General features: G+C 37.7%; 1 protein-coding gene across 1 annotated transcript in view; it reads right to left on the bottom strand.

The window, feature by feature from the left end:
- The window catches only part of LOC132107135 (cyclin-dependent kinase 19-like), a 51,447-nt gene that overhangs the window by 32,828 nt on the left and 3,797 nt on the right, over positions 1-14,822 (bottom strand). The window contains exon 2 of the mRNA XM_059513347.1: positions 12,834-12,909. Coding sequence (XP_059369330.1) covers positions 12,834-12,909 — 76 coding nt within the window. The remainder of the gene's footprint in view (positions 1-12,833; positions 12,910-14,822) is intronic.

Genomic DNA, 14,822 nt, shown 5'->3' with positions numbered 1-14,822 from the left:
AACAGGACAGGCAATGAGTTCATGGAAGGAAACTACTGAACCCTCCCAAGGTTCTGCAGCAGTAACAGTCTCCTTGACAGCAATACAACAGGCTGAGAGAACATTGCTGGGTGCAACAGACAGGATGTGACGAGGCTCTGGAAGTTCAGCTGAGACGTGACAAGGCTCTGGATGATCTGTTGTTGTATGACAAAGCTCTGGAAAATCTACTGAGATGTGATGAAGTTCTGGAAGAACGGTAGTGATTTGACTGGGAACATAAAGATCAACTGTGACTTGACCTTGTTCACGGAGATCAACGGTGACTTGACTTGACTCTGGGGAGTCAACGGGGACCTGATCAACGGGGACCTGACTTGACTCTGGGGAGTCAATGGGGACCTAATCAACAGGGACCTGACTTGACTCTGGGGAGTCAACGGGGACCTGACTTGACTCTGGGGAGTCAACGGGGACCTGACTTGACTCTGGAGGATCAACTGTGGCTGCCATCTTGTGCTGTGGCTCTGGATTGGTGGCCATCTTGTGCAGAGGAGCTGGGCTGGCAGCCATCTTGTACAGTGGCGCTGGGCTGGCGGCCATCTTGTGTGGAGACACAGGCGTAGAATCGGCCATCTTGTCTGGAGACACAGGCATAGTCGTCGGCCATCGTGTCTGGAGAGACGGGTGTGGCTGATGTATCCCATTGTTTACAATGGTGTAGGTATCTGGTGAAACCCCAGAAGTCCAGGATTTCAAGCCCCTTCAGCTCCCAATGAGGGTCATCAAGGCATTGATTAAACAAGTCCTTCAATGCCTCATCGTTATACCCCAGCCCTACTGCCATGGTTCAAAACACTTGAGCCAGACCACCCACCTCACACCCCCTTTGACGAAGTGTGGTTAAATTCAGGAGTCTCCCCCTCTGCTCCTCCATGGTGGCTGGGGAACGGATTCAAAATCCCACACCGCTGGATCTGAGCATGATGGAGTCCTTCTGTCATGAAACGCACACAAACAGGTAGATCCAAATGCAGTATTTATTAGGGTATCCAAAATCAATAATCCAGTCAGGCAAAGGTCGAAATCCAGGTAAGCAGTCAAAAAACAAGAAACATGAACAATGGCAAGGAAACATGAAAAACAGGGTGACATTAAACAAGGACTCCATAACCATGACAATAAACAAACCGGGTTTTTATAAACATGTACAAACAATGTAAGTGGGGACAGCTGTGTGAACAGTGATGAGTCCAGACAAAGGCTTTTGGGAAATGCAGTTCCTGAAGTGGGTTGACGATATGGGGAATTGAGACCTCTAGTGGACACCCAGGGATACACGGACCAGACACTGTGACATTATATTATTTAAGCCTTAGCTACGTGTGCTGAGTTAAGCTAACTGAGACTTGTTATATCACTTGTATATCATTGCTCCTTTGTTGATTTAGATTTCTTCCATTGTCCTCATTTGTAAGTCACTTTGGATAAAAGCTACTGCTAAATGACTAGGGGTGTAAGAAAATATCGATACTATCGATAAAAAAAAAAAAAAAAAAAAAAATACAAGATTCATGGCAGTTTCGTTGTGAGTTTATTTCCCGAGAGCTAGATGGCAGTCTACATCTCTGTACAAATCCTGAGTGACAGGAAATGTTGATGTTTCAGTGTACAAAGCTGAAGTGTGCCGTCATTTAGGCTTTTGTGGTAACGTCCACTGCGGGACTATGGTGCTCGCCCCGCAACAGCAGCTTTCTCTCATTTTAGGGGCCCTTTGTGCAGTTTGTGTGGCGCTCGCGTCGCGGTTTCGGGGATGCAACACAGAAAATAAATACAAATGGAAATACTTCAGACTTTTGTGCCGTCTAGAAGCTTACATTCTGCAAGTGAACGTTGCTTGATTGTGCCATCCCAAAGCAGCACAAAGTCACTTTTACGGACTTTTAAATGAAATGTTCCCTTCTGGTGGAATGACCTCCCCAACTCAATCCGAGCAACTGAGTCCATAGCCATCTTCAATAATTGGCTAAAAACACATCTCTTCCATCTGTATTTGACTCTATAACTTTAGCACTCACTATTCTAATTCAATCCTTAAAAAAAAAACCTCTAACACTAGCTTGCTCTGTTCTTTTTTCTATTCTATCTGTTTTCTTTTTATTTATTATATTATTCAAAAGCCCTTGCTATGTGTACTGCATTAAGCTGAGACTTGTTATATCACTTGTATATTATTGCTCTTTTGTTAATTTTGATTGCGTCCATTGTCCTCATTTGTAAGTCGCTTTGGATAAAAGCATCTGCTAAATGACTAAATGTGTAAACCTGTAAAATCCAAGTGGAAAGGTTCAATATCTGTATTAATTTTGTGACACAATTGTACACTGAAACTGTGAACCTTTAAAGCAGGGTCTAATATACATATATCCATATACATATATGTGTGGTCTTTTTATAAAAATACATTTTATACGTATTATACATTTAACTAAAGGATCCTGCAAGCACTTTAATTTATCTTTCTATACTCAAACTGCTCAAAAAGTGGTTTAATAATGTTGAATGTTACAGGGACTGATTATTGCAAATGCAGATATCATTGTGTTCTGGTTAAAAAATGTATTTATGTATTTATTGCTAAGGTTTGCATATGGTGGTGTGTTTTTAATGACAGCTTTCATTATAATATATACTATTCCTAAAATAAGAAATATCCCAATATATCGCCTTGCTTACAGTATCGCAAACATATCGTATCACAACTAGGGTTGTGCTGATAGACTATAGTATCGTGTATCGATGATGGTAAGAAATATCGATGATAGCAGATGTCTCTGTCGATAGTCAAGATGATATTAGGCTCATTCTCCTATTAATGTATTCAATTATAATAATGACTATTATTATTTTTATTAGGCAGCCTATTATAATTCGGCTCTCAAACTGCCCAGCTATTTCACTTCAGCACCGCGTATCACGCACGCACGCACTGTATGACTAAAGCCTCTGTTTATACTTTCCGCATCCGCGAGTCCGCTATGGACCGCTAGGTAGGCGTGATGTAAAAATCATCATCGGAGAGTGGATGACCACACGCCTCCCATTTTTGTCCATCTGGTCAGTAGGCTTCAAAAGCACAATTGCACATGTTCAGGCAGTGTGAAGAAGCCCATTGCTATTCGAACCTGTGCAATCTGTCAATAAAAGAATATAAAGACGTGTGCAATAATTCTGGGCAATTGTATGTTCACATGTTTGTTGCAGAGCGCACCATCAGCATTACCTTTCAGAAGTATAATTGGAAGAAGTCCGCGTTCACGCTGTCCATGAGCGCATCCGAATCGTTCATGCGGAAAATATAACACAGGCTTAAGGCATCAGTTCAACTGAACTTTTGAATACTTTATATTTAACGTGTTCGTTTATGTCCAATATTAGTGTTAAACTGTTGGACTTTAAATTAAATATACTATTGATTTTCACCATTGACATTCAGGCTGATAACTGCTGTGCGCAGATGCGGCAAATTTGTCACAGGATGCACGATATGACAGTTGCATCCGACTATATATGAACTAGCTGTTTTAAATGCAGTATTTTTATATTTAATATTAGTTTATCAGTATGTTTGTGTGACGAGTGGGGCGTGGCCGAGAGACGTGGGAACAGAGTGAGGCCGGTGGACTGATTGGAGATGAGCGACACCTGTTCGACCCACCGGTGTCGAGTCCCACGGAGGAGATGGAGGGATATAAAACTGGAGCGACGACAGTGAAGGACGAGAGAGGACCAGGCCTGGGTTTTATTTTGTGTTTGCTTTTTATTTGTGCGCGTCAGTAGTCTGTGAGGGGCTGACGCGCTGTTTTGTGATTATTTTGATCATTAAAATATCATTTGATTGTCCGCCGGTTCCCGCCTCCTTCTTCCCGATGATTGTGAAGGTTTAATTCGTTACAGTGGTGCCAAAACCCGGGAGAAGGAGGGACGCGCTGTCAACCCGTCAAAATAAAAGTCCGGTTAAAGACTATTGTTCAGCAGAATGTACATAGCCTACTACTAAAAAAAAATCAAACATTATTTTTTTTAAGACTTACCCCCGGTTTCACAGACAAGGCTTAAGCCTAGTCTAGACTAAAATGTAAATCTGAGCTGTTTTATAGAAAAGAAACTTGCACCGACTGATCTTAAAACATGTCAGTGCTTTTATTTTGTCTTAAGATGCACACCAGTAATACTTTTTTCGAAGGAATGTTTATAAAAATTACTTAAATGTCCTAATTGAACTATGGCCTAATCCTGGTTTAGGCTAAGCCCCGTCTATGAAACCGGGCCTTAATCTCACAACATTTCTTCCATGTTTTATTTTTAATAGTAAATCCCCTTTGTTTACCAAAAAGTTAAGTTAATTTTCAATAATTAAAAGATAAATTAAATTAATGTTTTATGTGTATAATGTGCATCTCAGAAAATGCTTTATTTAAAATCCCAACTGAATGGCACTTAAATGCACAACTTTATTGTCATTGTTTACAGTACAAGTACAGACAGAGAAACAATGGGTAATAAATGTTTATTTTTGATGTATGCATTGCATTCTATGCATTTAAAAAATAAAAATAAAAAATTCTAAAAAAGGAAACTTAGTTGTTCATTTTAAGAGACCTGTGACGGTCACAGAGGGACCGCACGTTCAACATGGACGTTAATACGCACAAACACACACAGAGACTGTTTGGTGATACAATAGTTTATTGTAATTATTGAGCAGAGAGTGAATAAAATACCTGCAACCCTTAGGCCACACTCTACACTGCAGAAACAAACACAGACTACCTTCCATTACAATGACATTCACATTAATACTGGTGGACAGCAACAATTACCACATGTGGAGGGACAAACTCACAGAAAACACTTTACACATGTTCCCTTAAATATACAGAGTCTGAAAGAAACATATTGGCATGATGTCCTACTTTATAAATCTACTTTGATGTTATTAATTTGTTCACATTAAACAGGAAATAACAGCAACAACTCGGCCAAGTTGCCCCTGAAACCCCCACGCTCATTTAATACATGGTAGATTCCCACCCTAAGCGGAACCAATAATTCCTGCCATTGTTTCTTACCAGGACTCTAAAAATCTAACGCTGGGACAAACGCTACACGGGAACAATACACATAGTTTACAGGTATTTCATTCACTCTCTGATCAATAATTACAATTAATTCTTGTATCACCAAACAGTCTCGGTGTGTGTTTGTGCGTATGTGTGCGTATTAACGTCCATGTTGAACGTACGGTCCCTCCGTGACCGTCACAAGACCCAGGAGTCTTATTTTATCTTGCATAATTAATATTGCACTTTAATTAAGCAAAAACACATTTCATCTGATTACTCGATTAATCGATGGAATTTTTGGTTGAATACTCGATTACTAAAATATTCGATAGCTACAGCCCTAGTCTGAACCTGGTGTTATGTAGGCATATGCCCAGTTTGTTCTGTTCTTGTGTTTCATTTAGGCGCACTTCATTCTGACTGGTTCAGATATGTTCAGATATACTCAAATCGTGATTTTATGATGATTTCGATTAATCGCAAAGCCCTACTAAATATTAGAATTTTCATTTTGCACTAAATGTTGCACATATGGTATGGGAAAATGTACATTTTTTGCTAACCATATGCCTCTATAAACTTCAACACATTTCACCCAGCTCTGGAACAATATGACTATTGTTTTGCCTTTCCAACAAAGTAGAAAGAGAGGTCAGATATTCAGAGACTGAGAAAGAGAGTATTTGATCCTATTAGTTTGATGGTAACAACAACTTAAGTCCAAACAGGTAGTCAGACGCCAGTGCGTAACCTGTTTATCAGCAACATACTACACAAAGAATCGCTTGGATTTAAACAGTTCAAACACAATTCAATGAACAAATTGTCTGCAAGTAGCGCAACAACAATGCTCAGTGCTGTGACTCATAATGTGGCCTTCTGAGACCTCTACACCCATGACGTTTCAACTTCAACAACAATGTTGTTATGCCGTTGTTTTCAATCTCAGGAAAGGCCTGGGCCCTTTGTGCTGCTACTGAATCAATACTTTGAGAAACTTGGCATGTAGAGGTGTAGTAAAGCGAATAAACTAGTTTTTGGTATAGTTATTGCATTTGAGGTTGTATATATTCTATACAATAAAAATAAGTTTAACCTCACAGATCATGAAACAGATGTAAAAGTCACAGTGCCAAGCCATATCTAGATACCAGAATATCAATGGCAGTGGATTCTTTTTACTTAACCACCATATGGAAGAATGACCTACTGTAGCACCCTTCACATCTCATTCAAAACATGTTTGTCATTTTAGATGATGACACAGGGACATTGTTATGAAGAAGCAAAGCCTCTCCAATATGTCACCGGGTGACATAGCTTTAAGATTTGCAGAGGTGGGTAGAGTACCAAAATACTGTACTCAAGTAAAAGTAAAAGTACTTCTAGAAATATTTACTCAAGTAAAAGTAAAAGTACTAGTCTTGAATAGTTACTTGAGTAAGAGTAAAAGAGTATCGGATAAAAAATCTACTCAAGTAGTTAGTTACTAGTTACTTTGGGTCATATATACTGAGCCTATTTTTATTTAGATATATAGATAAAATGTATGTAATGTATGTGTGTGTGTATATATTTCATCAGCCTTTACTCCAATTTATGTAATTTATTATAAAACCCAGTCTGTTTACTTAAGTAACAGATATAGGTGTCATTCCATAACATTTTTAATACGACTGACTTTATATTAAATGTGAATTTAACATTATTGCTACAAATCTTTCATTGTTCAGAAAGAGAGCAAATAACATTTACATTATTAAAGATCATTTTCACTGACAGTCTAGATTTCAATCACTCTCAGAAACTCCCATTAAAATCACTGAAACTGTTAACACTGTGAAATCAATATCTTAATTAAAGATTCGTACACACATCTGCACTTTGTTGTTCCTGCGAGAGAATTCGCCAGAAAGAGGTATTCAGTCAGTGAGCGAGTGAAGGAAGCACCGGCATTTTAGCGATGACTCATCTGAACGCCTCTGATTGGCCAATGCTTTAATAAGCTCAACAGAATCATGTGTGATTTGTTATAATGCGCAGCGCTGTATAAACGCATCTATCTCTGGCTAAGCGCCAGCAAGCAATCACAGATCTGAATTTAGCAGCTGATAATATGACTCGCTGAACGTACTTGCACCGGTGTGGTTGTATTAAAATTAATAAAATCTTAATTGGCTATTTTTTGTCTTTTGGAAGCTGCATTCAACTTGACTCCCCTCTGTTATAAGCCACACACGTGCAACAAACTAATGTCACAGTGGTATCGTGTACTGTAATCGAATGTAGCCCAAGTTATTACCTGTTAAACAGTAGACAGCACACGCGGTGTTCATCTAATAAGGATCTCCATCGCTAGCAAATAATAACCTTTGCAGATTTCAATTCAGTGCAGTTCCAGCCACGTTTTCAACGCTCTTTCTGTTCTTAAACGTTACAACTCTGACTCTGAGTGAACCGCTTCAGACGCTCAGCGTGTGCGGCAGGGAACTGAACGACTCATTCAAACTGATTCATGAACCAATTCACTCGTTTGTCAATTGGTTTAATTGACTCTCAAGTAAGAGTATAAAGTACCCATCTTTAAATATACTCCGAAAAGTATAAGTTACCCCAAAAAATTACTCAAGTAAATGTAACGAAGTAAATGTAACTCGTTACTACCCACCTCTGAAGATTTGCCCTCGCTGGAATTACGGGGCCAGACTGTTAAGCAAAGGAAATGTTGACAGTTAAAGGGGAAAAAAGAAAGAGTTGTTTTATGTTATGTATTTTATCAAAAGTTATTTTTCTTAAAGCAATAATTTGTATTCATAGGACTTCTTTATCAATATATTGTGTATTGTGCATAGTTCATGAAACTCCAAAACTTCGAAGACAATGAGCACATGTTCATTTCAGAACACATGATACATGTTATAACAGATAAACATCCAGTATTTAAAATGTTTCATTTTACAAACGTTGAGGAAATCAAAAGTTCCTGCGAATAGAGAATCAACCATACAGATATCTTTTCTGTGTTTGTCTTTGGTCTGTAAAACTGCTGTGGATGTTCATGACGAGGTTGCTGAACCTGTTTCAAGATCAGTCTGTTCAACTATGGCCACACCTTAAGAGTCTTTTCAGAACAAACTGATAAGGACCAAGAGAAAGACAAACAGTGGCACTGACGTATCCCTCACATTTGAAAGTGAGGATCATCACAATACAGAGATCAGCTCAGACGTAAGAGAAAAGATCAAGCACTGCCCATGCATTCTCTGCTGTGGTGAAGGCAATGCACAGCACATAACTCAGTCCAACACAAATAAGCACAAATATTTATGGGATATTTATTAGTGGAGTTTGCCGAGGCACAGAATCTCATCCTTTAGTCCATAACAGCCTCTGTGCAAAGCTGCATTACACTGTGATACATCCACAAAACATTCCACACAGAAATGAAAGCATTTTACTCTTGGTTAGGGCTTCTGTTTTTTTTAGCAATAGCAGTGTTTATCCTACTTCCTCCTGTTTACAGCAGGAATGTTACATAATCTTCATTCTGTTTCTGTAATGTGCTATCATGCACAAAAAGAAAAAAAGCAGTATCAACTATGACTTAAGACCCAGTAAATTTTTCCTGCAACATGATATTGTGCAATATTTTAACTTTTAGAAAAAAACCGCTAAAAGTTCCCATGAAATTTCAGCAGTGGCCATGCAATGAGTCAGCAGCTTTTTCAAAAGTTTTTGAAAAACTTTTTTTTTTTTTACCATTGAATTTATCCAGTGGTTGATCTCACATCTATCCTATAGTCCCCTAATTTTACCTTGTTATCATCATCCCATTGTGACCTATGGGCTGTTCACTCTCAGAATAAAAGGTACAAATCTGTCACTGGGGCAGTACACTTTCAAAAGATACTAATAATTAACATGTACATTAATACATTTATATTTATTTAAATGTATTAATTTTAGATAATGGTAGTTCATACTAATACTCTTATTTTATTTTAAAACAAAACAAATATATGTATGAACCCAGATTTAAAAATGCTGTTGTTCACTAGTTCATAGTAACCACTGTGTAATGTTAATGTGCAACCACACTGAAGTGTTACTGATACATTAATAACAGCAGTCATAGGCTAAGACTCCCTCAGTTGAAGCTCAAATAATAGGATAGTGGCAAAGCAGATTTGGCAAATGCTCCATGTTTATTTGTGTTTGCGCTGTGGAGAGCCTCAATGTGTCAACTGCGCTATGTGAACACTGCAAAGTTTGAAAAAATGTTATGTGCTCTGTCTTTCCTTCAACTGGCCAATGATGATTCTGATAGAAAATGGACTTTGGGTAACAGATAAATGACAGGTAAACTGTGCATTATTTCAGTGTTGTTATGTGGTTGTCAGAGAAGAAACTGCTAAATAAAGTATTTGCTTTTTGTGCACAAAGATAACTAAAATATTCTCATAGCTTCATAAAATTATGGTTGAACCACTGATGTCACATGGACTATTTTAGCGATGTCCTTACTATCTTTCTGGATCTTGAACATGTCAGTTGTGCTGCTGTCGATGGAGGGTCAGAGAGCTTTTGAATTTCATCAAAAATATCTTAATTTGCTTTCCGAAGATGAAATAGGGATGAAATTAAGGGTTTGGCACGACATGAGGGTGAATAATTAATGACAGAATTTTCCTCTTTGAAAATGATCAAGGAAAATTTGATTCCTCATTTTTTAACACCTTTTAATGACTGTGTTGAGTTCCACAGGTCTCTGTACTCAGACCTCAGCATTTTTTTCAGTTTCACCAAACTAGCTGGTTCTGTTGTCACATCATACATCTAATCCTTCATTACCATAGACAGCTCTTAACTTGTCTTTTTAACACCTTGAATGGCAATTTAAAAGCTCATGTTTATCACTGAAAAGTCTTAGACTACCTTTATCTCAACCAAGCCCTAGCTAATGTCTGCATTTCTGTTGAAGATTAGGGCCCGTATGTTGAAAACCTCTCAGAAATGCTCTTAAGAATAGTCTTAAGCTTTTACTTAAGCGTCAAAAAATTCTTAGTAAAAAGTAGGACTTTTCTAAGAGTAGGACACTTTTAGGGTGTACTCACACTAGCCAGTTTGAACCGTGCCCGAGTGCGTTTGACCACCAAAGCGCGGTTCGTTTGACTAGTGTGAGTGCTCCGTACCGTGCCCGGGCGCGGCTCGATTGGCCGGCCCTGGCCCGCTTGGAAGAGGTGGGCCAGAGCACGGTTCAGTTGGACTCGGGCGCGGTTCGCATGCAGTGTGAGCAGCACGATTACGTGAAAATTTTCGCGCCACTAATGCGACACATCTGTTTAACAACAGGCTGTGAGAGGGCTGTGGACCACCGTGGACCAAACGACACAAAATTATCCACAAAGAAAACAGCGATGGACTCCATTGTGTTCAGAGAGCGCCGCTCTTCCTGTTTATCCCGAAACCGTCGCGCACCATAATGACGTAAGCGTGCTCCGGCACGAATGCTGAAACCCTCCTATGTGAGTGCAGGCCAGAGGGGGAGTGGGGAGAATCGTACTCGGGCCCGGTTCATGGCAACCGTGCCTAGTGTGAGTACACCCTTATAAAGAAGCTAAACACAACTTCAGTAAAGTGTGAGATAGATTCTTAAGTGTTGACTCAAGTGTCATGAATTCATGTAAAGTCACAGCAGCACAACACCAATCATTTAATTTAACTACAATAAAATCATTTAATTAAGACACTGAAATATTTTATATTTAATTGTATTTTTTTATGCTTTGCATTGTGCAAAACTATCACAAATTATTAGTGATGCATTGTTTTCTAGTGGTATGTGTCCTCGTTTACAGTTGGATCAATGATGTGAACATCAACAACTCCAGGAAAGCCCACAATCCTCACAAAAGTGGCTTGTTTTTGCAGCATGGTTTGGCAATCAGTTGGAAAGTCAATAAACTGTCATATAATAGTGGCCAAAAGTGATGTCTGGCCTATGAAATTTGACATATTCATCCTTAATTAAAAAAATAAATACAAAATTTGCAAGATTTAATAAGCAAATTGCACAACTGCTTGCTTAATCAGTTGTTTTATTTGTGATAATAATGCAATAAAACATGCCAAATTGTCATCATTTTACAATAATACAAAGAAATTATGAACACGTGCAAAAACAAGAGGACTAATGTATGCATGTAAATAAAGTATGTTGTAGTCAGTGTGGCAATTTAGTGTTTTGTCACTAATTTTTTTTTTCTTTTGTATTTTAATGGTTTAAGTGAAATGTGGGGTTATAAAATGTGGGGTAAATAAAAATCCACACATCACTTTTGGCCAGTGTTGTTTGGTGGTGTTAGTGCCAAAATAAGACCCTGCTTACTGTGTCATCACGAGTGACAAAAAAAAAAAAAAAAGTCATTACTACTTTCATTTCTACTTTTTTGTTTTTTTTTTTTACCATTGAAAATACCAATTTTTACAATTGACTTGTTGAGTAGAAGAGGTTATTAAATTTCCTACTTTGTCTGTTAAAAAGAAAAAAACTAATTCTCAGAATTTTGGCAGCTTTACACATATGGTCCCAGATAGCCAATGTACTTCACTGTTAACGAAACTCAGGATTTTACTGTCAATTCTTACAAAGCAACAGAACGTCTGAGTCACTAACCACATTCAAACACGACTGACGCACCAGACACACCTCGCTATTATGTACCAGGTATTTCTGTCATTCTGGCACTAAAACATAGGCACAAGAGATAATGTACAGAAAGAAATTACTTATGTTTTACAAATAGTACATCAGCTGGGCAATAATTAAGTGCAACTGGGATTACACAAAGCACAAATTAATGACAATTTATCATGAATCCAGTCTTACAGGCCTTATTAGTTCAAATAGAAAGTAAATCATTTGGGGAAAACACAACATGACAACAGAGTTTTAACCTTGTGGTAGTCACATGATAATAAGGACACTTTTGTCATGTGATTGTGAGAGAATATGGCTGATTTGTGACCTAGGAAATATCTTTAAAATAAGGCAAAACCATACAGATACAGATAATGTACATATACTCTTTTCTTTTCTTTTTTAAAAGGCTTATTTGTTCATTTTTACCGAGGGTGCCAATAATTCTGACGCACGACTGTATGTGCATTAATAGTTTAAAGGGAAACTAAACGACTATCTGCAAAAGCCAATTTAATTGACCTTTAGTTCATCTGTACATTGCTTTTCACCACACACACTGCAAATCAGCTTTATAAAGAACACCGCCTTACAACCAGGGGTCAAATCTGGATTTGGGAAGTGGGGGACGTCAAAAGATCCTGAGATTAATCAAATGCCCTCGACAAAACCACATATGAAAGGCTCCAGGTTGTTTCTTTTCACAAGTACCAAGCAAAAGTGAAAGGCTTCAGTGTTTTTAGCTGGTGTTGGTTACACACAGAGCGGTCGGTAAATTATTCTATCAAACTAACACACACATACAGTAGCCCAATATTGAAGAATTATGGTTAAATTTTCAAAACAGTGTTAAAGTTGCATGCATTTATTGCAGTTAAAAGTTCATAGAGCTGGATACTTGCTGGATTCCTCTGTTAATTAATTACTGTATAAACACATTTTGTTTTTAAAAACTGACGACTGGAAAAAAAAATAATAATAAATTGTATGCAAAATAGTTTGAACAAAATAGCTTTTAAGTAACTCACAGCAATTTCCCTGCAGGCAGACATGGAAATACCAGTGCCTTCAATCTGTTTGAGAGCATACTCCTTCTCATCCTTCCTGTAGAGACACAAACACAACATCACTGAAGCAGAGGAAACACTTCTGAAGATGAACAACTCCATTAGACAACTAATGTATATTTAAGACACGAATAACAATATTTAATTAATAAATCATAAAGTAATAAAAGTAGTGACCATTAAAAAGTGAATAAATGCATTTTTTTAATACATTTTGCTAATAATAAAATAATTTAATAGTGTGCATTGATATTGATATTAGCAAATTAAATAATAACTTCTCTCCAAGTTCATGGTTCTACCAACAAACTCTGTAAGACAATTTCTGTTTTGTAATGATGACTGAAGCAGTGTTTTTTCATATTTCTCATCTAATTGACATGATTACTTGTCTGCGAATAGAATTAACTATTTAAATATCCATTTCTCAAAAGAAACTTCACTTTTTTTGGCTACTTAGCAATGATTTTTAACCAACCGACCAAACAATCATTAATGAGATGTAAAGCCCTTGTCAAGTTCACACAGATGTGGTTCATTATATTAACTACTACTACGTCCCACTAACCTTTCAGATCCACAAAATGTTTCTTTATGCCTTAATTTTCAATACAATATCTATCTTTTATAATTATATACTCAATATATAACGGAGCTGATGAAATTAAAAAGAACACTGACGAGATTCAACTTAAAACTGGTATGTCTGAAATTAATGCAAACACTTGCCCGAAAATATTGAATATATTCATGAAGACATTTTTTCAGTGATGGTGTCAAACAGAAATCCAATGTTTCAGAGACCATAATTTCATCTATTGTCCTGGGGTGCATTTCCCAAAAGCATAGTTGCTAACTAAGTTAGCAACTTTGTGTGTTGCAAAAATATTTCCCATTGCCAACCAACTAAGTTGCTAAGAGGTTAGCAACTATGCTTTTGGGAAACGCACCCCTGGTCAGCTAACAAGTAGAGAAGATTTGTTGTATTACGATTCTTCAATGAGTGGTTATACATGCTTTCAGTTTGAAATTAAAACACCATCCACTGTCAGAAATACACCAAAAACTTGGATGCTAAAAGTTTTCCTAACTTACTGAAACAATTGCACAGATTAAACAGCAGCAGCAGTTCTGGTTTCCACACAGTCAGCGTAGACATGCACATATGTGTGTGTTTGTGTGTGTGTGTGCTCTTGTTTTTGTGACATATCAGGACACAACTCTGTATAATGGCATAGGTATGACACAGGTATTACAAGGAGAGGGTGACTTATGAGGACCTAACCCATGTCCCCATTTTTCAAAACACTTATAAATCATACAGAATGAGTTTTTTTTTTTTGAGAAAGTAAAAATGCACAAAGTTTCCTGTGAGGGTTAGGTGTAGGGCCATAGAATATAGACGGTTTCAACGGCAACAACATAAACAAACGTTACTGCGCATGCGCTCTTTTGTGGACCTAACTTAACTTCCGGTAGACTTCCAAATAGAATCAATAACAACAGCCAAGTCCCTCTAGAGTAGATATTTTTTGATAAACAAAATATGTTTGCTGCGTGGATCAGGCGGACTTAATGAAAATGCAAATTCATTCTTTGCCAGCAGGAGATGTTTTAAAGCATAGACATAAAGCGCGAGAAATTGAGGTTTCCCCAGTAACGGTTGTAAACAAAGCTCACACGCTGCTTTATCAGGCACATGCAAGTCTTCCTTCAGAAATACAGCGATATAAAAACACCTGTGCCTCGTTTTGATATTTAAACATATAAATGTAAGGAATTATTATTATTAAACGTGCAGTACATAACGTTACTCATGTTTATTCAACAAGCCTTTTTGAAAATCGATCAGTTTTAAAATTGTGGTGAGTCTCCAAAAATAAATAAATGTATGGGAAACACATCCCGCAGCACAACCACCTGAGCCCTCAGTCTACTCATCGCCTTGAC

This window comes from Carassius carassius, chromosome 27 (assembly GCF_963082965.1).
Source record: "Carassius carassius chromosome 27, fCarCar2.1, whole genome shotgun sequence".
In the NCBI taxonomy this organism is placed as follows: Eukaryota; Metazoa; Chordata; class Actinopteri; order Cypriniformes; family Cyprinidae; genus Carassius; species Carassius carassius.
Note: the sequence above shows the minus strand (reverse complement) of the source record. Positions and strands in the feature narration are given on the sequence as shown.